Source organism: Miniopterus natalensis, chromosome 5, assembly GCF_054644295.1.
Source record: "Miniopterus natalensis isolate mMinNat1 chromosome 5, mMinNat1.hap1, whole genome shotgun sequence".
Classification (NCBI taxonomy): domain Eukaryota; kingdom Metazoa; phylum Chordata; class Mammalia; order Chiroptera; family Miniopteridae; genus Miniopterus; species Miniopterus natalensis.
The window spans coordinates 16,614,282-16,634,930 of NC_142085.1; the positions used below are offsets into that span (position 1 = coordinate 16,614,282).

The 20,649-nt window shown below is 55.3% G+C and overlaps 2 protein-coding genes across 2 annotated transcripts; one reads left to right on the forward strand and one right to left on the reverse strand.

Annotated features, from left to right (window-relative positions):
* Nucleotides 1–1,531: 1,531 nt before the first annotated feature.
* On the forward strand, nucleotides 1,532–8,707 carry TMEM151B (transmembrane protein 151B). The gene is made up of 3 exons (XM_087817420.1): nucleotides 1,532–1,654; nucleotides 3,753–4,193; nucleotides 5,361–8,707. The coding sequence occupies exons 1-3, from the start codon at nucleotides 1,532–1,534 to the stop codon at nucleotides 6,486–6,488; spliced, it is 1,692 nt and encodes a 563-aa protein (XP_087673546.1). The 3' UTR covers nucleotides 6,489–8,707.
* A 1,078-nt stretch (nucleotides 8,708–9,785) lies between these two features.
* DRC5 (dynein regulatory complex subunit 5) lies at nucleotides 9,786–15,988 on the reverse strand. Its single transcript, XM_016212704.2, has 4 exons — nucleotides 15,706–15,988; nucleotides 14,136–14,704; nucleotides 11,291–11,740; nucleotides 9,786–9,995 (listed from the first exon to the last, which is right to left on the reverse strand). The coding sequence occupies exons 1-4, from the start codon at nucleotides 15,974–15,976 to the stop codon at nucleotides 9,786–9,788; spliced, it is 1,500 nt and encodes a 499-aa protein (XP_016068190.2). The 5' UTR covers nucleotides 15,977–15,988.
* Nucleotides 15,989–20,649: the final 4,661 nt, after the last annotated feature.

Consider the following 20,649-nt stretch of genomic DNA (forward strand, 5'->3'; position numbering starts at 1 on the left):
CCCAGTGAGGGGTAGGGCCATCCCAGCAGATAAGTGTGCTTGTTCTCTATCACCAAAGATCAGATATCCAGGCTTTGCCTCAAACTAACTTCCTGCTCCTAAATATCCCCATGGACTTTTGAATGGGGATTTTAGCTCTGTGAGTACTAGCAGGTGACCTTGAGTAAGTCACTCACCCTCCCTCTGCCTCAGTTCCAAAAGGGTAAATGGGGAAACAGTTACTATATGTCAAAGACTCCAGTATAGCACATGACACACAGTAGGATTCCACAGTGACTGTGCACACAGATTGATCATGCATAGCCTTTATCCTATTCTAGCAAAATTAGTTTCCATGTCCCCCTCCCCATTAGGCTGGGCTCCTTGAGGGCAGGACATTGTGTGTTCCATTTCTGAACAGGGCCCACAGTAGGAACCCAATACTTGTTTATTGAATGGATGCATCCAGGAATGAATGAATGTCAGTTTCCTTTCTTCCTGTCCTAGGGGTGGCGGGGAAAAGGAGTGCGGGTGGATGGCATAAAGGTGTAGGCTACCTGCATCCCTCAGCCTGGCCTGTGGTCTGTGATTTTTGCCTCCTACACCCAGAGAAGGTCAGAGCCTTAGAGACTCTCCAGTCAACTTCCTCACTGCACAGATGAGGCAACTAAGGCTCAGAGAAGGAAAGGCACTTGCCCAAGGTCATGCAACTTGTCAGTGGAAGAGCCAAGATTAAGAATTAGAACTCTGGTTTCCTGATCTCCAGCAAAGGGCAATGTACACACGCCTTTGCTTCTCTGGGGCTGCACTTCTAGGAAAGTAAGATAGTCTGTGAAGGCTGGTTCCACCGTCCTCTCTGCCCTCTGGTAGTCCTTTCTCACGTAAAGCTCAGTCCTTTCCCTTTTGCCCTATTCCACACAGGTTCAATTGGGTCTAGCCTCTTAAATCTGGCTCCTGCCTTAACCCTTTACCACCCAACTGGGAACAAGTATCTTCCTAGGGTGCCAAGACTCACTTTCACAGATCTTCCTAGGATGCTGGTGTGTGTGTGTGTGTGTGTGCGTGTGTGTGTGCACGCGCGCGTGCACGCGCAGTTAGCAGGGGCAGGAGTGGGGAAGGGGTGTGGGGAGCCCCTGTTGCTTCTGCTCTTTAGGGGTGGTTATTAGGTAGGCTTGGGGAAGGCGGAGTTTGGGGGGCTGGGGGCGGGGCTCCTGCGCTGGGAGGAAGGGGGGGGCGCGCTGGCTTCAGCTCGGCTCAGACAAAAGGCGGCGGCGGGAGCGGGCGGGAGGCGGAGCGGCGCCGCGCGGGCCTCAAGGTGACACCCGCCCCCGGCCCCGGCCCCCCCAGCCCGGCCCCTCAGCCCGCCTGCCCACCCCAAGCCCCTAGACCCTTACCCCCGGTGCCCTTTACAGGTCCCCTCCCCCCTTTGCGGGGGGTGGGGAGCAGCGAGGGCCCCGCCCCCTCCCGTCCCCTCCCCAGGGCCCGCGCAGGATGCCCCCGGCCCCCGGCAGCCCCCCGGGAGACCCTGAGCTCGACGCCCCCCCTCTACGCCATGTCCCCCCCTGGCTCGGCCGCGGGAGAGAGCGCCGGCGGCGGCGGCGGCGGTGGCGGCCCCGGGGTCCCGGAGGAGCCTACAGCAGCGGCGGCGGCGGACGAGGGCCCCGCCCGAGAGGAGGTGAGAGCCCGAGGAGCCCCTTCCCGGGCGCGGCCGCAGCCCGGCCCCCATCCCCCGCCGCGGCTGCCCGGCGGTTCCGCCGCAGCAGAGCCGGCCGCGGCCGCCGCAGTCCCGCGCAGCCGTCCCCACCCGGCGGCGGGAGCTGTCCGCGGTGGCGGGGGAAGGGGCTGCGCCAGAGGCGGGGCTCGGGGGTCCTGGGCAGGGGGCGGGGTCTAGGGGCGGAGCCTCTCGGACCCGGGCGGATCCGGGTGGGGAGAGTGGCCAGGATCCTATATCACAGAAGGGATGCTATTTTGAAGGCCAGGAAGGGCGACCTGTGGGGGCTACAGAGACTGGAGAATATCAGGGGAAAATGGTAGTATTACCTGACCTGGGGTCCTAAGAAGGTCAAATGTGTAGAGAGACGACACCCATCTAACCTCCCATCCCTTCCCCCCACCCTCATCAATAGGAGTGTGTGTGTGTGTGGGGGGCGTGCACCTCTCTCTCCCACTGTCCATGCAGCCCCCGTCCAGGGGGCCCTGAGCCCAGGAATCCTTCAGAGTGCTGGTACTAAGCATATCCCTACTTGGGGGCCTACTCTTCAGTCCTCTGAATCTCCAGACAAAGAGACTGAGGAAAGTACCAGGAGCATCCCCATCTCCCATGTACATCTGTGCACACACATGCACCCTGCACTAGGGCAGAAACACACAGGCAGGTGGGCCTGCAGGTAGGGCCCCTTTCAGATGTGCTCTCATTGGGACAAGTGCACACCCAGTTAAGTGCACATATGCACACACACCCCCTCCCAAGGACAAGACTCCCTGATCTGGTTTGTTTATGCTGTGTGCTATTTCCTAGTCCACCTACTTCTCTGCACTTTCAGATCTTTCCTTTGATTTCACACCAGATCCAGGGCCCACTGCCTGTTACTACTGTCCCCTTCTTTTCCTGGCTAGCTTTCAGGTCAGGTTCTGGGAATTGAAATAATGTCAGGATCTCAGTAGGAGGGTGTGTGTGAGGTTCCTAAAGCTAGACAGCAGGGAGGAGGAGTGGGAAAGCCCAGGCACCACCAGAAATCCAACTCAATACCCATCTATTAAGTGGCTATTGAGTGCCAGCACCATGGTAGGCAGCTAGGATGCAAAGAGATGGGGCCCTGCCCTCAGGAACACTCAGTCTAGTGGCGGAGCCAGACATGTAAACAAGTCACTGGGGTGACTGTGGGACAGAACCCGCCAAGTGCTCTAACAAGCTAACAGGCCCCCAGAGAGGACCAAAAATCATTCCCGCTTGACAAATGGCTGAGCTGCAAATGTCTTCCTTTCTACCCTCGAACCCGTTACACATCCCCTCTCCCCTGCCATAGGCCTCTGCCCTTCTAGATATCTGCTCCTGGAATGCTTTCTGTTTAGGGACACCAGCTCCCTCCCTCCCATCTTAGAACACGGGAAGGATGTTAGGGTACCGGAGGGAGACTCACAGAGGGCCTGGGGTACAGAACGTGGGCTCCCCTCCAAAGGAGGTATGAGGCTAATTGTTTGTGAGGGACACGGAGGTGGATGGGTTAAAGAGGAGTGGCTCCTCCACAATATAGACTGAAGTAAGGGCCCCACCTGTTAAGTGGAAAGGTGATGTCAGTGAGACGCCTGGAAGGGGTCTGGGCTGGAGACCTGCCTTCGCTGATGCCTGTCTGTCCTCCCCTGTCTTCCCCATCCACACTTTCTCCGGTTTCATTGCCATCTTTGTGTCTGTCCTTGGACTCTGTTTCTCTGGGTGCTATCCTATCCATCTGTGTCTTTGCCACCTGGGCCTCCTCTCTCCATCTGTGGCGCTGATACCTTTCTGCTTCTTGGGATGTCTGTTTCTTTGCACTTCTCTGTATTGGCATTTGTTCCCTTTTCCTGTCCCCTCACTCTGGGTCACTTCTGTGTTTATCTCTGTTCCTTGACTCCCCTCTCGGTCTTACATGTTCTCTCCACATCCCTGTTGGTCTCTGCCTGTCATCTCTGATGCTGGTCTCTGCCCCTCCATCCCTGCATCCATCTCTGTTCTGGGTCCTGCCACTGTCTCACTTCCCTCTCATCTCGGCCGCTCTTCCTGTCCCTGTGAGTAGCAGCGTCCTATCCAGCCCTCTTTCACCAAGTCCCTCTGCCGTGAGTCCCACTGGAAGTGCCTGCTGCTCTCCCTGCTCATGTACGGCTGCCTGGGGGCCGTGGCCTGGTGCCACGTCACCACAGTGACCCGCCTCACCTTCAGCAGCGCCTATCAGGGCAACAGCCTCATGTACCATGACAGCCCCTGCTCCAACGGCTATGTCTACATCCCCCTGGCCTTCCTGCTCATGCTGTATGCGGTCTATCTGGTGGAGTGCTGGCACTGCCAAGCCCGCCATGAGCTGCAGCACCGTGTTGATGTAAGCAGTGTTCGGGAGCGTGTGGGCCGAATGCAGCAGGCCACACCTTGCATCTGGTGGAAGGCCATCAGCTACCACTATGTCCGCCGCACCCGCCAGGTCACCCGATACCGCAACGGAGATGCCTACACCACCACCCAGGTGAGGGGCTGGAGGGGAGCACAGGTCAGTCTAGATGGGAGGAGGGTGCACATCTGCTCCCACCCTGCCTGACTGGCCCCAGGGAGTGGAGCAGAGGAAGCAGTGAGCTCTTGTGGGCACTGCAACAGGAGGGCAGTAACAACCATAGTAGTAACGGCAAACTAAGTACTTTACAAACATCAACTAATTTATTTAACCCTCATAATAACCAGATGAGGTAGGTAACTATTATCCCCATTTTACAGATGAGGAAACTGAGGCTTGGAGAGGTTAAGTAACTTGCCCAAAGTCAAACACCTAGTATGTGAGGGAGTTGGCAGTCTGGCTCTACAGTCTATTCTGTTTAGTGCTTAATGGTTGGAGACAGCTTCACATGCACACTCTCACAGCATGCCCTCACCTATTTAGTGAGGTGGCTGCTACCAGGTCCTTGCCCAAGGTCAGCAACTTCTAAGTAGCGGTGCTAGACTCAAACCCAGGGCCCTGGATCCTAAGTCCAAGGCTCCCAGAGGTGGGGGTCAGCTGGCAAAAAGGTGGAGGTAGGCATGGGAGACACATGGAGAGCTGTGGTGGTGGGGATGGTCAATGAGCACTTTCTAGACCCTCCAGGATTAGACATATTGAGAGCCCTGGATGAAGAGGAGGAGATTTTCCCAGATGAGGGTGACTTCCTTCTCAGTCTGGGGATTGGTAAACAGAAGAAGCCTGGGACCTTAAGAATCAGGAGGGAGGCTGGCTGATAGCTAAGGTGTGAACAGGGAGACCAGAGACAAAAGGCCTTCGACAGGGAGCTCCTCTGGAGGGCCCATTAGGAAACACACCTGTTAAAGGGAAGACAGGCAGGCAGTGGTGATGAGGGGGCTGTATGGGACAATGGAAACAGAGGCAAAGGGTCAGGCAAGCCAGAGGCCACGGCCTGACCCCCAAAGGAAGCAGAGTTTAATTAAAATTAGAACACACAGATAGGGATGATTCCTGCCCTCATCTCTAACTCCTGATTAAGATGAGGGCCTCAGTTTCTCTATAGCCAGATGAGAAGATCCTACCAGGCTCCTACCAGGATCAAAACCAGGACAGGCCTAGGGTCTGACCAGGCAACAAGAGCAGCGATGGGGTGGAGGAGGGTGAGCAGACCAGCGACTCCCGGCTCCTTCCCCAACACCGCAGGTCTATCACGAGCGCGTCAACACGCACGTGGCCGAGGCCGAGTTCGACTACGCGCGCTGCGGCGTTCGCGACGTATCCAAGGCGCTCGTGGGTCTGGAGGGCGCGCCAGCCACGCGGCTGCGCTTCACCAAGTGCTTCAGCTTCGCCAGCGTGGAGGCCGAGAACGCGTATCTGTGCCAGCGCGCGCGCTTCTTCGCCGAGAACGAGGGCCTGGATGACTACATGGAGGCGCGCGAGGGCATGCACCTCAAGAACGTGGACTTCCGCGAGTTCATGGTGGCCTTCCCGGACCCGGCCAGGCCGCCGTGGTACGCCTGCTCCTCGGCCTTCTGGGCTGCGGCGCTGCTGACGCTGTCGTGGCCGCTGCGCGTGCTGGCTGAGTACCGCACGGCCTACGCGCACTACCACGTGGAGAAGCTCTTCGGCCTGGAGGGCCCGGGCTCCGCCAGCAGCGCGGGCGGCGGCCTGAGCCCCAGCGACGAGCTGCTGCCGCCGCTCACCCACCGTCTGCCGCGGGTCAACACGGTGGACAGCACGGAGCTCGAGTGGCACATCCGCTCCAACCAGCAGCTAGTGCCCAGTTACTCCGAGGCGGTGCTCATGGACTTGGCGGCGCTGGGGGCGCGCGGCGCCGGGGGCGGGGCCGGCGGCTACGCGCCCACGTGCCGCTACGGCGGGGTGGGCGGCCCGGGCGCGGCGGGCGTGGCCCCCTACCGGCGCAGCTGCGAGCACTGCCAGCGCGCCGTCAGCAGCTCGTCCATCTTCTCGCGCAGCGCCCTGAGCATCTGCGCCAGCCCGCGGGCCGGCCCGGGGCCCGGCGGAGGGCCGGGCTGCGGGGGCAGCCGCTTCTCGCTCGGCCGCCTCTACGGCTCGCGGCGCAGCTGCCTGTGGCGCAGCCGGAGCGGGAGCGTCAACGAGGCGAGCTGCCCCACGGAGCAGACGCGGCTGTCGAGCCAGGCCAGCATGGGGGACGACGAGGACGACGACGAGGAGGAGGCCGGGCCGCCCCCGCCCTACCACGACGCCCTCTACTTCCCGGTCCTCATAGTGCACCGGCAGGAGGGGTGCCTGGGCCACAGCCACCGGCCTCTGCACCGCCACGGCTCCTGCGTGGAGACCTCACTGTGACCAGTGGCTCGCGGCAGCCCCCCTGTCCTCCCTCCTGCCCCTTGCCGGACCGTGCTCCCCGCCTGTAGCAGGGCGGGGGTCACGGGGATGACGTAGGCGGTGCTGAGCACGGAGGGGGTTTGAGGGAGGCGAGGGGGAGCCGGACAGGCCCCGTGGGGCTGAGACCCCCGCCTTCCCTGTACATAAAGAGACATGGGTGGGAGGGGGCTTGGCAGTTCCTGGAGAACCCCACCGGGGCAGAGCCGCCTCAGCTCCTGAGTTTCTAAGGGGACCCCTTCCCTTCCTACACGCACACTCGAGATTTCCCGTTCAGCCTTCCAACGGGTCTTCTGACTGTTACGTGCGACTGTGCTGTGGGACCCGCGTTGGGCTTCGTCTCGAGTGAGAGGCTTTTGCGGTGCAGCTGGGGAGGTTCAGAAGCTGTGGGGAAGGGAAATTGGGGCTTTCCTTCTTCCTCTGCCTGGCTCCCCAGGGCCTCTCTCTACTGAGGGGGCGGTGGTTTGGTGAACAGCAGGGCTGGCTTCCAACCAGCTAATGAATTCAGTGGGTATGAGGCTGGGGCCAGGTGTTCAGCCCCCCAATCTCAAAACCAGTACTCCATCTCCAAACCGTGGACGTGTTGGAGAGTACCCCGAAGATGGGGGTTTCCTTTCTGCCACTCCCACCACTGTTGTTTATTTCACTGGTCCCCTGGAGCCTGGGTCCCAGAGAGACTGCTTACCACACAGACATCACCCTCCTCCCTCCCTCCTGCTCCTGGCTCTGAAGAGCTGTTGCCAGTGGGGCGGGGCAGGGCAGTGTATCTCAGTCCTTTCTCAGTCCTCTGGGCAGCAGCCTCCTCGCCTGGGTTCTGGGAGGGCACCCCCTTCAGAGAGGGTGAGATCCCACCCGATCCGCATTCCTTAAAGCTGGCCAAGGTGAATGACTGAGTGGGGAGATTGAGAGACCTGAGTGACAGTGCGGGGCCCTGGAAGCAGATGGGAGACAGAGGAGAGGGCAGTGGAAGGTGGAGTGAGAGGACCTGCAAAGGAGGGGGGCAGCCCACACACATTGCCTCTGCAGTGCTGAGGACATTGTCACAAGTTGCAGTTGGAGAAAAACTCAATTCCAGTGGCAGGGTCAGAGTCAGGAATTCTCTAAATCTTGCTCACCCCTTCATCCTACCCTATCCTGAAGAAGCCCTGCTGTGTCCCCCAGGGTCTTCAAAGGGGCACCCTGCCACCACCACAGCGCCCTGGCCCCACATCCTGTTCCCTGGAAGTTCTGGCCATCACCTTCACTCCCCACCACTCCCACCCTGATGTGCTTCAGTGTGCATGTCTGTGTGCAATCCTGCCCCCCTTCCAACTCGCCCGGCTAAAGTTTTCCCAGCAGACTTAGTGCCTAGGGATTGAGCTCATATTTTAAGCTGGAGAGCGTAACCCTTGGGAAGCCTGACATTGCTCACCCCTGATGCTTCTCACTTCTCCTGAGCCATCAGAGGTCCTTCTTTGCCTCCTGCAGTCTCTCCTATCTTCCTCCAGTCAAGCGAGGCCTGTGCCCGCAAAGGGCACGGCCTCCACCTATGCAACATCTCTGGCTCCCCTGCCCTCCTTTCCTGGGGGCAACTTGGGAGGCACAGATTGTGGGGACCATTGTGGTTGAGCTTTATTTTCCTGTGGTGATGGCTGAATGGGAAGGGAGAGGAGGCCGGAGAAGGGCAGGCTTGGGCAGGAGGGAACAACTGCCCATTATGATTCCCTGGGCAGCAGTGCCTACCTGCCTGCCAGCAGTGAGCCTGCCTGGACCCTGAGTCTGTGCTCCTCGGGGGCCTGGCGGTTGGAGCACCCCTCTGTCCTCTGAGCAGGCATCTGTGAGGTACAGATGGTGAGCTGTGGCCTCAGGCCCCAGTTCTTGGCCAGCTGGCAGGTCTTGCCCTTGTGTGGGGGCAGCCTGGCCACCTCCTGGCTCCGAGGAGGGAGGAACTCAGCTCTTCCTCCCTCAGGCTCATTTCTGAGACAGAGCCTGAGCTGGGAGGAAGTAAAGGGGGGCCCTATTATTACTTTTGTCTGTATTGACCATTTCTGCCTAGGTCTTCTCACACAGACAGCCTCACCTCCCACACACGCACAGACTTAGAAACCAATTCTTTTGTCTATTTTCCTGGTAGCTTTATTGATTGCCAGGGAAAAGGAAAACCAGAAAATTAATTAATCTCTAAAATTAAACTTTACACTGAATGTTCTTGTTTCTCTAATTAGAACCTCTGCTAGCAGCTGTGGCCATGTACACACACAACTCACACACACCCTCACACCTACGCATCTGCACTCTGGAACTGTTGGAGGGGGTCAGGCACAGACTCTAGGTTGCTGGGACAGGCACACAGGTGCAGTCACTCCCAAGCCCCCTTTGGTGCTCTGCTCAGCTCCTGCTTGTTGGAAGGAGTCCCCAGAGAGCAGGCACCCTGAGACTGTGATTGTAGCCCACAACCCACCCTTTGAAAACAGATCTGGAGGTTCTGGGGCCCCTTAGCCTGAGGAGGGTGGGTGATGGGGCTTGGCTGGAATCCATTAGGTCCTCTTGAGGCCCCATGGGTTGATGTGATTTCTGTGGGCGTGGCTCCGGGGTGGGCAGCCACAGAGTGATGGGGACTCCTGGAGGGCACCTGGAAGGCTCCATGTGTCCTGGGCACAAGGGCTTGTGGGGTGGGCTGGGCCTGGCTGGGGAGAAGACAGGTCTCTGTCAATTGGGTGCATCACACTGTGGCCTTTCTGTCGTGGATTTCCAAGCGCAAAGATTGTACAAATCAAACCGGTGGAAAATAAAGTTTCGGATGACTCACTGACTTCCCTTCCCGGCATGGCACTTCCACTTTCTCACTCCCATGAGAAGCTCTCTGGGGAGGCCTGGCTGAGTCCTTCCTGTCACCTCTGTTTCCCCCTTCCCAGGTTGTGGGGAAGGGCTAGGGGATGTCATGGCCTATAGAAATGGATTACTTAAGCAGAGTCAAGTAATAGGGAGGTGGCATCTGCAGGAGCGAGGGTGGAAGAGCCAGGCAAAGTTCTGCTGCAGCAGGACTGGAGACAGGGAGAATGGACGTGTGTGTGTGTAGGTGAAGAGGTCACAGATCTGTTCAATAAAGAGGAAAGTGGTGAGGATGGGGGTCAGGGACAGGTGGCCCCGTGGGAGAGTCTGGGCAGGCACAGTCCCCCAGAGTTCTCTCTGCCTCTCCTTATACCTGGTGGGGCATGAAATGAGGGGTGGGGATGGGGCAGTGACTCGGGTCTGGTTATTGCTCCAGCCCTGTCCCCTATCTTATCCCACAAGGTTCTCAGGGCCCTTGGCAATGAATGATGACATGAAGTGGCTGGCATTCAGGGCCCGCTGGCGGGCTTCTTCACGGTTGGCACACAGGGCTTGGCCAATGAGGTATTCGCTCTCCTGGGCTACATCGGACAGGCGCAAGTCAAACTCCAGGAGGGTCCTGTTGTCTAACAAGCCTTCCAGGAGCTGCTTCCCGCCATCCTGGGAGAGGAATACAAGGAAAGGGTCACTTGTTCCATCACTACCCAGGATCACACACACACTCATACACACATTTATATAGAGATGTGACTGAAACAGAAGTTTCACAAGACAGTACTTAACATATTTGTGCAGCACGCTGACGTTTTCTACTCTGTTCTGTCCTCTGTGAGCTGAAGCAGACTTCTTGGGGCCACAGGAGGAGCCCAGAGAGGCCATGGCCAAGTGGCTGGGATGGGCAGAGCACAGGCTGGTACTGAGCCAAGGAACTGTCCCACCCCAGAACCCCCCAGCTGGGGCTTCTGATAATGGGACATAATGAATATTCCTCTTGCTTAAGCCAATTCCTGACTAAGCTCTTTGTTTCTTGTAGCCAAGTGTACCCCCTCTGAAGACAGTGAGTGTGAGCAAGACTGTTCTACAGGGGGTTTGGTAGAAGGTGCAGGGCCCTAACTGGAGTACACAGAGGGCCCCCCTCCCTCCTCCTCACCGCTTCACCCCCTTCTGGGGTTGGGCAGACTAGGCCTAATGTGAAAGAATTTCATGTCAGGAGGCAGAATGCTGCTGTTCTACAGTTGTGACCCAATAGCATGTGGCAAAGTCAATGTAAAACAGAAGCATTTATTTAAAAAATAAAGTAGACTATAAAGGAAAACCTCAGCAGATATACCAAGCCGTAACAGCAAGTTTCAATTATATGATATTCATGTATATGTTCCCTAGGCAGTCATGTAAACTGCATTTCTTACTCTGTGACTTGATCAAGAAAATTTGAGAGACATTTGTCCATTGGAAAGGACCCCAACTTTCTATCAGTCCTGGGCTAAATCACAGCACTGCTACTTTCTGCTGATTGGATGCTCTCGGGCAACTCACTAACGTCTCTGAGACTCAATTTTCCATCTGTAAAGTGGGGTTAAGAAGGAACATTTTACTAGATAACTGTGAAGGTTAAAGGAAAACTAGTAGACATTGGGTACTGAGCATAGTATATAACCCTGAGTAATAGTAACACTAGCAATTACTGGAGACCTGGCCAGTGCCTGCAATGGTTGCTTGCTTTACAAGTATAACTCATTTAGTCCTTCTAGTAACAACACTTAGAGGTAGATACTACTATTATCCCCATTTTATGGATGAGAAAACAGAGTTCCCAAGTGCTAAATAGCAGAGCTGGGATTTGAACCAGGTAAGGCTGTGATCTTAACAATCACCTGGTAAGTACCCCAAGACAACCGGATTCTACCCCCAAGGCCCCAGGGCCTCTCCCGCCCATCTCAGGAGCTGCGGCTCACCAGTCCTATGTGGTTGCAGGACAGGTTGATGCTGGTGAGTGTGGTGTTGACGGAGAGCACCTGGGAGAGGAGTGTGGCCGTAGGCTCGGACAGCTCGTTGCCGCCAAGGTGCAGCCTGGTGAGGCACTTGTTGGTCTGCAAGGCATGGGCAAGTGCCTGGCCACCCTCATCCTCGATGCAGTTGAGGCGCAGGTTGAGGGAAAGGAGGTTGGTGTTGTGTGCCAGGGCGTGAGCCAGCGACTGGGCACCAGGGGCACGCACTTGGTTGTTGGCCAGGTTGAGCGAACGCAGGCGGCTGTGGCTCAGCAGCTTGGCAGCCGCACGCGCACCACGGTCTCCAATATGGTTGTGTGACAGGTCCAGCTCCTCGAGGGCTGGGTGGTCCAGGAGGCTTCGGATTAGGATGCGTGCCTTGTCGTCACCCACCTTGCTTCGGGTCAGCCTGAAGATCTGTGGGCAGTTTAAAGGGCCCATAGCACCTGGTAGCCAGGGGTAACCTGCCTGAGTACCTACCTTCTGCAGGTGGAGGGGGGAGCCACAGGGAGGCCTGAGGTTCTGCTCACCTTGTGTTGGCCTCCTGGCTGGCTCTTGGGTGGGGCAGGCCTACCTCGCGTGGCGGAATGGTGCAAAATTGGTGGCAGGTCGTAGGAGGGAAAGGCTACCATTTCTCAAGAAATTACTAGGTGCTGGGCATGCTGCTAGAACATGTCACAACCATTCTCTCTCACCCTCAGCATCCCAGTGAGGCAGAATGATCTCCACCTTATAGACAGGAGATGCAGGCTTAGGGTGGACACTTCAATGGCCCAGAGTCACACTGTGATTAAGCTGTGGAGGTAGGTTTTGAATCCAGGTCTGTTTGACCCAGCAGCCCCTCGCTGCACCCCCCTCAGCTGGTTAAGACCCACCATGGCAAGGAGAGGAGCTTTTTGAAGGCAATTGCCAGGGTGAGAACCAGGAGAAAGTGGGAAGGATGAGAGCCAGGAAATGCATGGGATGAAATAAAAAGATTTTTAAAAGGGTGTAGGATTAGCATCATGAATATGGGAGGTGGGAACCTTTTTCCTTTCCCTCCTTACTGACTTGTTCCACTACTTCCTCTCCCTTGAGACCTCGGAGTGGCTGTCCTTTCCCCTTCGCTATCCATTAGTCCTTTCTGTTGTCGTTACACCTCACCCGAGGATATTTTTTCCTTTTATTTTTTAGATAGAGTGGAAGGGAGGGAGGGAGGGAGGGCGAAGGAGAGAAAGGGAGAGACACACATTGATGTGAGAGAGACACGTCAATTGGTTGCTTCCCGTAGGTGCCCTGACTGGGGCCAGAGATCAAACCCGCAACCCAGGTACGTGCCCTTGACCAGGAATCAAATCCGAGACCCTTTAGTGCTTGGGCCAATGCTCCAACCACTGAGCCACACTGGCCAGGGCTAGTCCTCTCCTTTCTTTATCTTTATGTCCCTCTTAGCCAGCTAAGAGTCTTTTGTCTTTCTCACCTTTTCACTGCATCTCTCTGGAAAAGCTCCAACCCTGGGTCCAGCCCACTCTCTATTTTCTGCATGTTTATGCGCAGGCAATTGACGAGATGGGAAATGCTACGTGACAGAACTGGTTGGTATCACTGGAACCACCAATAGGCCCTCAATGCTGTGTGCTCATTCAACTCTGTTTCTCTGGCCAACATATTCTCTTATAATCTACAACAATTTCAACCTTCTCTAGCCTCCTGAAATTTCAGGGGCCACCCTAAAGCCTCCTTTCAGCAGGTAAATCTCCTCCTGCCTCCGCAGCCAATGAATGGGAACCCCTCATTTTTTTATACCAAACACAACATCTCACCACACCACCTCTCCCCTCTGCCCAGAGCCAACCGCCCCACCTCAGTCCTGGATCCCACCCCTCTTGCCTTCTCAGGAACCTTCCAGAGTCAATGAACCTGTGCTTCTGTCCTGGACTCAACCCATTTCTTGCAATTGGATGGAAATCGACATTGGTTTTTAAACACATGCAAGTTTCTTCTTAAGAAAACCCAAACCCCTCATCTATTTCTACTCTATCATTCTCCCCTTTCATAGCCAAGTTCTTGAAAAAGTTGATCACAGGCATCCAGTCTCCTCACTTCCCACTCTTTCCATAAACCACTCCGATCTGGCCTGTGCTCCTGGCACTCCACTGACATGGCTCCCCCGCCCCAAGTCACCTCCAGGTTTGCTAAATCCAGTCCTCAGCTCCACCCCGCCCCATTGCTGCTCACCCCCTCTTCTCGAAGCATACGCCTCCCCTGGCTTGGTGACACAACGCCCTGTCCCCTTTCATTCCTTTTCTGATTTCCCGTCAGGCTCTCCCTCTTCTAACCAGAATATCTAGGGCATATTTATACTAAAAAAAAAAAAAAATCATTCAGTATGTATCTGGAATTCAAATTTAACTGGACGCCCTTTTTTGTAGTTGTTTTTTTGTTTTTCTAAATGTGGCAAATATCCTAGTTGCATTTTTACATTCACATGATTGCTGATTAGTGTCTCTTTACCGCACCAGACGGTTAACTCTAGAGGGGACAAATGGTACCATTTTGCTCAATGCTGAGTCTTCAGCACCTAGGACAGGGCCTGGAGCGCAGATGTTTGGGGAATGGCCAACTAGCGGGTGACCTGGGAGGGCAGTGCGGAGCCCATCCCCGCATCTCCAGAGCCCAGCTGGGTGCGGGGCGCACGAAAGGACACTCGATCAGTGAACAGGAAATGAGAGGAGGAACATGAGGAAAGCCAAGGGAGAGGAAGAGGGGGTGAGAGGAAACCAGAGAGCCACCGAGGACAGGACACGGAGGAAGGCCGAGGGGCACAGGGTACCTTAAGGGTGTGGCATGCCTTAATGGTAGCCGCCAGGGAGTGGCAGTCGTGGTAGGTGAACAGAAAGAGGTTCCACTCGAAGTTCATGCCACAGTCCTTGACGCCGTAAACCAGGTCCAGCTCCTCCAGCTCGCTCAGGCCGGCCACCAGGTCACCCAGCTGGTAGTGGTCCATGGTGGGCTCCTCCATCTCTCCCTCGCTGCCAGAGTCGGACTGGTCCCCGCCGCGCGGCGGGGGCGGCAGCTGCACCGGTGGCAGGAACTGGTCCACGCGGATCCTGTGCACGTAGTTTCCGCAGAGCGGCAGCAGGTCGAGGATGACCGCGGGGTCCGTGGTGCCTGGGATGAAGAGCTTTATCAGGCTCTCCAGGTGCCGCTCGAAGAACATGCACTTCCACCTGCCGCCGCGGCAGTCCAAGTGGCACACGGGCCAGCGCTGCTCGCAGCAGCGGTGCCAGTAGTTCTCGTCGTCGATCAGGTTGGCGGTCACGGCCAGCGGCAGGTCAGGGGACAGGTGGTTCAGGACCTTCTGCTGGTCCTCTGGGAGCAGCTGCTTCAGGATAGGGTTGTCTGTGGTAACAGAGGAAGGAAAACAGGATCACAGTGTTGGGGACACCACTACTTGGTGCCCTGGGCTGGCCTGACTGGGGGGCACTAAGGAAAGGGGACCACCCCCCCCCGCCCTCAGGGAGCCCCAGCCTGAGAGGGAAGGCAGACTGTCCTCTGAGGGAGGCTTCAATCTGAGGGGGAAGACACAGCCCCTGGCTTTGCGGTCTTCTTGGCCTGAAAGCTGGCATCTTAGCATCTGGTCACGGGGAGTCCCAGTCTGAGGTAGAATCTTAGGCCCAACCCTCAGTCATCAGCCAGTCCGCTGGAAACAACAGTCCCTGACTTCAGAGGCTCTTGATTCATTAATTTCAAAACAACAACAAAATTTTTTTTGAGCACCTGCTATGTGCCAGACACTATTCTAAGTGCTGAGGGTTCAAGAGTGAAGGGGACAGAGGAAGCCACTCCCTCTCATGAGGGGGGCAGACAACAAATAAGTCCAGTGAAGATGCTGTCAGCCAGGTGATGACAGATGCTGCAGACAAAATGATGGCCCTGTCATCTCAAAATGAGAGCTCCCCATCCAGGAGGAGAGGCTGGCAACTTGTCCTTGAAAAGGATTAGCATTTACAGCACTCAGAGTACAGAAAAAACCAAGAACCTATACAGGCCACAGAAGATTCCAAGAGAATAAAGGCCAGTCAACCAGGGAGGACTTTCTGGAGGAGGGGGTAGATAGGGTTTGGGCTGGGTTTTGTTGGAGAGAGTGGGAAAGGTGAGGAGAGGGCATAGGCATGGAGGGCATATTGTGGGTAGGAGTCTAGTGGGGCCTGGAAGTGGGGACAGTGGGAGAAACTGTCTTGCAGGAGGAAAGGGAAGTGTTGAGAGGGGATGAAGCCTCTGTGTGGGAGGGCAGGGGCTGCCCAGGACCCAACCTCTGAGGCTTCTCCTCCAGGCAGTCCCCATCCACCCTGCCCTGCTCCTGGCCTTCTCCCTCCTGCTCCAGGCAGCGACAGACTCACTCTGGAAGTTCTTGACAATGTGTTGAATGCAGAGCTCTGTGAGCAGGGGGACGATGGCCAGTGACCACTCAGCATCCTCGGCGATGATCCTGCGCATCCGACGTAAATTGGTCCCAGCATTTGGGCCCCTGGACTTCAAGGAGGGTGGGACAATTGAGACCTTTGAGGGCTTCAAGCTTGAGCTCAAAGCTGCAGAGGAAGATCGGTCCTGGTTGGAGATTAAGGACCGACTGTGAGCTGAAGTTGCCGCTGCTGTTAAGATTTCCTGCATGCTGGTGACTGGCAATACAGGGGCAGGTGACCCCTTGGTGATGGCCTTGTCACAGGAAGTTTCTCAGACTGGTGAGTCCTTGATGCTGGTGGGAACCTGGAGCCAGAGGAGAGGTAGAGGTGTTACTTTGGAGGGTCTCGGTGGGCATTTATTAAGAGAGGTAGCACAGAGTGGTTCTTAAGGGTCATTCTCTGGAGTAGAGCAGATCCAGATGCAAATCCCATTGACTAGCTGTGTGGCTTTGGGCAAGTTACCGAACCTCTCTGAGTTTCAGATGCCTCCTCCCAATAAGATGATTGAGCGGAGGGAATGCACCCAAAGAGGCATAGTATACTTTGACACCTGAAACTGTAGCAAGGAACAGCCTCACATTTTAGATAATAACTACACGGCAGTTACCTGCAATTGCTGTATCCTGTACACTCTTTTTAGTATGCATATTAACTCATTTAATCCTTGCAAAAGCCTTTTTGAGATAGGCACTTGTATTATTCCCATTTTTCTGATGTGAAACTGAAGCGCAGGGAGGTTAACTGACTTGCCCAATGTCACACAGCTTAAAAATAACAAGAATGGCCCGGCCGGGCGTGGCTCAGCGGTTAAGCATCGACTTAGGATGCAGGCGATCGGGGTTCGATTCCCGGTCAGGGCACATGCCCGGGTTGTGGGCTGCAGCCGATCAATGACTCTCTCATCATTGATGTTTCTATCTCTCTCTCCCTCTCCTTTCCTCTCTCTGAAATCAATAAAGATATATTTAAAAAAACAAAAACAAGAATGGATTTAAACTCAGTCTATCAAGTTCATATTCTTACCCCTACATTGTACTGTTCCTCTGAAGGTGAGGGGTGGAAGTGTGTATTGCCAAAAGACCAAGGTATAAGAAAGAACCATTTAGCTTAAAACAGCTCCCTGCAGAAAGCATTTTACAGAACAGCAACTTCCTGGCCTGGAGGATGGGTTGAGAATTGCATTAGCCAATAGAAATGTAATGCAAGCCACATACACTACTTTAGTGTATTAGTAGCCACATTAAAAAAGTAAAGAGAGCCCGGCCAGGTGTGACTCAGTGGTTGAACATCGACCTAGGATCCAGGAGATCGGGGTTCGATCCTCAGTCGGGGGCGTGTGGGAGGCAGCCAGACGATCAATGACTCTCATCATCGATGTTTCTGTCTCTCTCTGCCTCTCCCTTCCTCTCTCTGAAGTCAATAAAGATATATTTAAAATAAAATAAAAAAGTAAATAGAGACAGGTGAAATTAATTTTATATTTAACCCAATATGTCCAAAATATTATCATGTAAATATGTCATCAAAATAAAATTTATTGAGATATTTTACATTTGTTTTTTCATACAAAGCCTTCAAAATTGGAAGTAGCTGGTGGCTACTGTTTTGGACAGTGCAGCTGAGAGAGCAAGGAGTAGGGAGCTGGGCCCACCCCTCATCCAGGGTGCCGGCACCTTCTTTCCCTCCTCCCCTCTGAGGGCTCGAGCTCTGGGTCCCTCCCTTCAGTCTCCCGGCCCAGCCTTCCTTCTAGTTCTTCAGCCTCCCAGCATTCCAGATGGCAGCAGAAAGTCGTGGGAGGTGAAAAGGCAGCTAAATCTGGGGCTGAAGACAGAAGACAGAGGCTGTATCTGGGGCTGGGGACCCCCCCCACTTGTGCATCCCTGCCTCCTGCCCTGAGACTGTAGACTGAAATGGGGCTGCCCAGCACGCAGCAACTCCTCCAGGCAGCTTCCCCTCAGATTTGCTCCCTGACTCGGGGCCCTGTGTAGTGACCGGTGGGAAGGAATGCTCTGAACCAGCAAAGGTGTCCTTGGCAGATGGAAGAGACCAGATGGTGCTCACCAGCCAGCCAGGCATCTCAAGGAGGAAGAGCCTGGCTCTGTGTGTGTACGTGAGTGAGACAGAGGAAAAGAGAAGGGGGGGAGAGGGTGTAGGGAAGACATCTATGTATTTGTGACATTCTTATGCAAATCAAATGCAAAGTCACAGATTGGGGCCAGAATTGTGCAATAACCAGCTGGTGCTTTCTGACTAATGTCCCCTTGGAGGGTGTGGCCGGGAAGGGTGCTGCTTAGAGGCAACAGATGACTTTGCATTTCTGGCTTTGCCCAGGACTTGCTGTGTGAACTTTGGCCAAGTCATTAACCTATCTGAGTTTCAGTTTCCTTATCTGTAAAATGGGATAACAGTGTCTTCCTAAAATATTTGAATAGTATGATAGTATCTGGAAAGGGTACCGAAGGGTATGTGTGGAGGGTGAAGCACTAGGAAGGACAGGGGGGTCCTAGGCTACAGACAGGGTACCCTGGACACCTGCTTCTTTTTATTTATTTTTTATTTTTTAAAATCCTCACCTGAGCATGTTTTTTCCATTGCTTTTCAGAGACAGTGGGAGAGAGAGAGAGAGAGACATCGATGTGAGAGAGAGACATTGACTGGTTGCCTTTAGCCTGCGACTGAGGTAAGTGCCCTTGGCCAGAATCGAACCCAGACCTTTCAGTCTTTGGGCTGACGCTCTAACCACTGAGCAAACCGGTGGGCACCTGCTCCCTGAGTGCTAACCTGAGAGGGTATGTTTGAGTGAGGTCCTTCCCTGTCTCCAGGGGAGGTGTGAAGGCCAAGGTTGTAGCAGCTGTGTTTGGGGCTGGTTGGGAGGGTGCAGGGGCCTGCCCTCCGGGCAAGAGGAGAGGGCAGGCGGCAGGCTAGCCCTGTCCCTGCCGGCTCTGCTCCTGGGCTCCCCCAAGTCCTGGCAGCAACCTTCCCCTCAGTCCCAGCGATCCCAAGACAGCCTGAGAGCACACCCAGGGAGCAGGGCCCAGCGTGGCAGGGGAAGCCCCAGGGGACTGGCGGGTGTTGCCCTGGAGCAGGCTCTCCAGGCGTCACTCACATAACGTCAGGCCTCACCACCCGGGAGGCGGTGCCATCCTTCCTCCTGGGAGGTCACGTGTCGGGCAACCCCACCTGGGCCCAGGAGTGTGCCCTGGGGAACTGAGTGGACCCAGCCTCACTGACTGGTGCCTCACTGTCTCAGGACCCAACATTTCTCCCTGAGGGCTGGTCCTAGAGCCCAGAGCTGCCTCCAGGACAGGAAAAGGCAGAGCATCCCTCCACAGGTTCTGCAGGCATGACTGGTATAACAGAGCCCCTACCATCCTGGGATGTTTACAGAAACCTCCACACAGCACCAGGCCTGATGTCCTTTGTAAGGCAAATGTTGAAACCATTAATCCTATAGTTGATTGTTTTCACTTAACAACTTCTTGAATTTTTCACAAAAAGATATTACAGAAATATTTTTGGCAAGCAATTTACTACCCAACACAGGATTCTTCTAAGGAGAATGATTGGTTACAGATGATTTTAAAAAAATCTATTATCAAAAACAACTAAAATAAAAAACGAAGTATATGCAAAAGGATATGAACAAACTCTTTGTCTCCCTGTTATTAATGTTATAAAAATGATATAAGGTGTGGCTCCTCCCTGACAGGTCATGACCCTGACCCCTGCCCTCTCAACCAGGCTGCCACCTCTTGGCTCCCCTCCCTCCTCTCTCATCCCTCTTTCTCAAAGTGTCCAGTGCAGGCCCCTCGCACTCTGCCCACTCCTCAGCTGTTGTGGCTCCTCAGGCTTCTGCATAGTCGCCCTACCTCACTCCTGATCGCAGCTCTCACTCCCCTCTGGGCTCCAGACTCAGGCCCATTGGCCTGCCTCCCAGCTCCCTCAAACTCAACCGTCCTGAAAGAGAAGTCAGTGCCTCCCCCAAGCCGCTCCTCCTCCTGGCTCCCAACCTTGGCCAGGAGCAGCACGATCCACCCAGATGCCTGAACCAGACGCCAGGGAGTCACCGCTCTCCTTCCAGCCCCCTGCATCTGGTTACTGCTGGAGCCCCTCGGTGCTACCTCCCACCCAGCACCCGCAGCCCGGGACCTCACTGTCTGCCTGGAGCGTAGCTTCAGCTGCCTGGCACCTGGGTCTGTCATCCAGCCTTCCCATAGCTGCATGGCAGGCCTCTGCATGAGCCCTTTGGTGGCCTCACCAGCATTCACTGGGCACAGCTCAGCTTCTTCAGCTCCATAGAGGAGGCACTCTGCGGCTGGAAGCTCCCGGCATCTGGAACACTTTCAGGCTCATTCATGCTGCCCAGCCTTAGCTCATGCTGTTCCCTCTGCTTGGAATGCCTTTCCCACCGTCTCAGTTTAAGAAGCAGGGTTCCTTTTGAGTCTGAGCTCAAGCACCACTTCCTCTCTGAAGCCTTCCAGCCTTTTTTGTCCCCCATCTCCGAAACAGTCCCTTTATCACACCCCCAGTACCTGTGTCACTTCAGCAATCTGATTGACCACTCTCCCCACAGCCACGCTAGACTGGGAGCTCCTCTGGGTGCAGGGACTGCTTGCTACTCATTTTCATCTCTGGTCCCTAGCCAGTGTCAGGTCTGCATTAAGTGAGGTCGCCGTTGTTTGGGGCTCCCCCACCTGTTCTGCTATTAGATTCTGGCCAATAGGAGTATCCTGTATTGGTCAGAGCGAATGGTTCAGGGTGGCCACCTGCTGCAAGACAATCAGAGTCCTCCTTGGGGTTTGTCCAAGTGGAAGTAGACAGAGACATACATCCTTGAAGGATAGGGATCCCCTACTGTGGGCAGCTGTTTCCTTTCCCGGG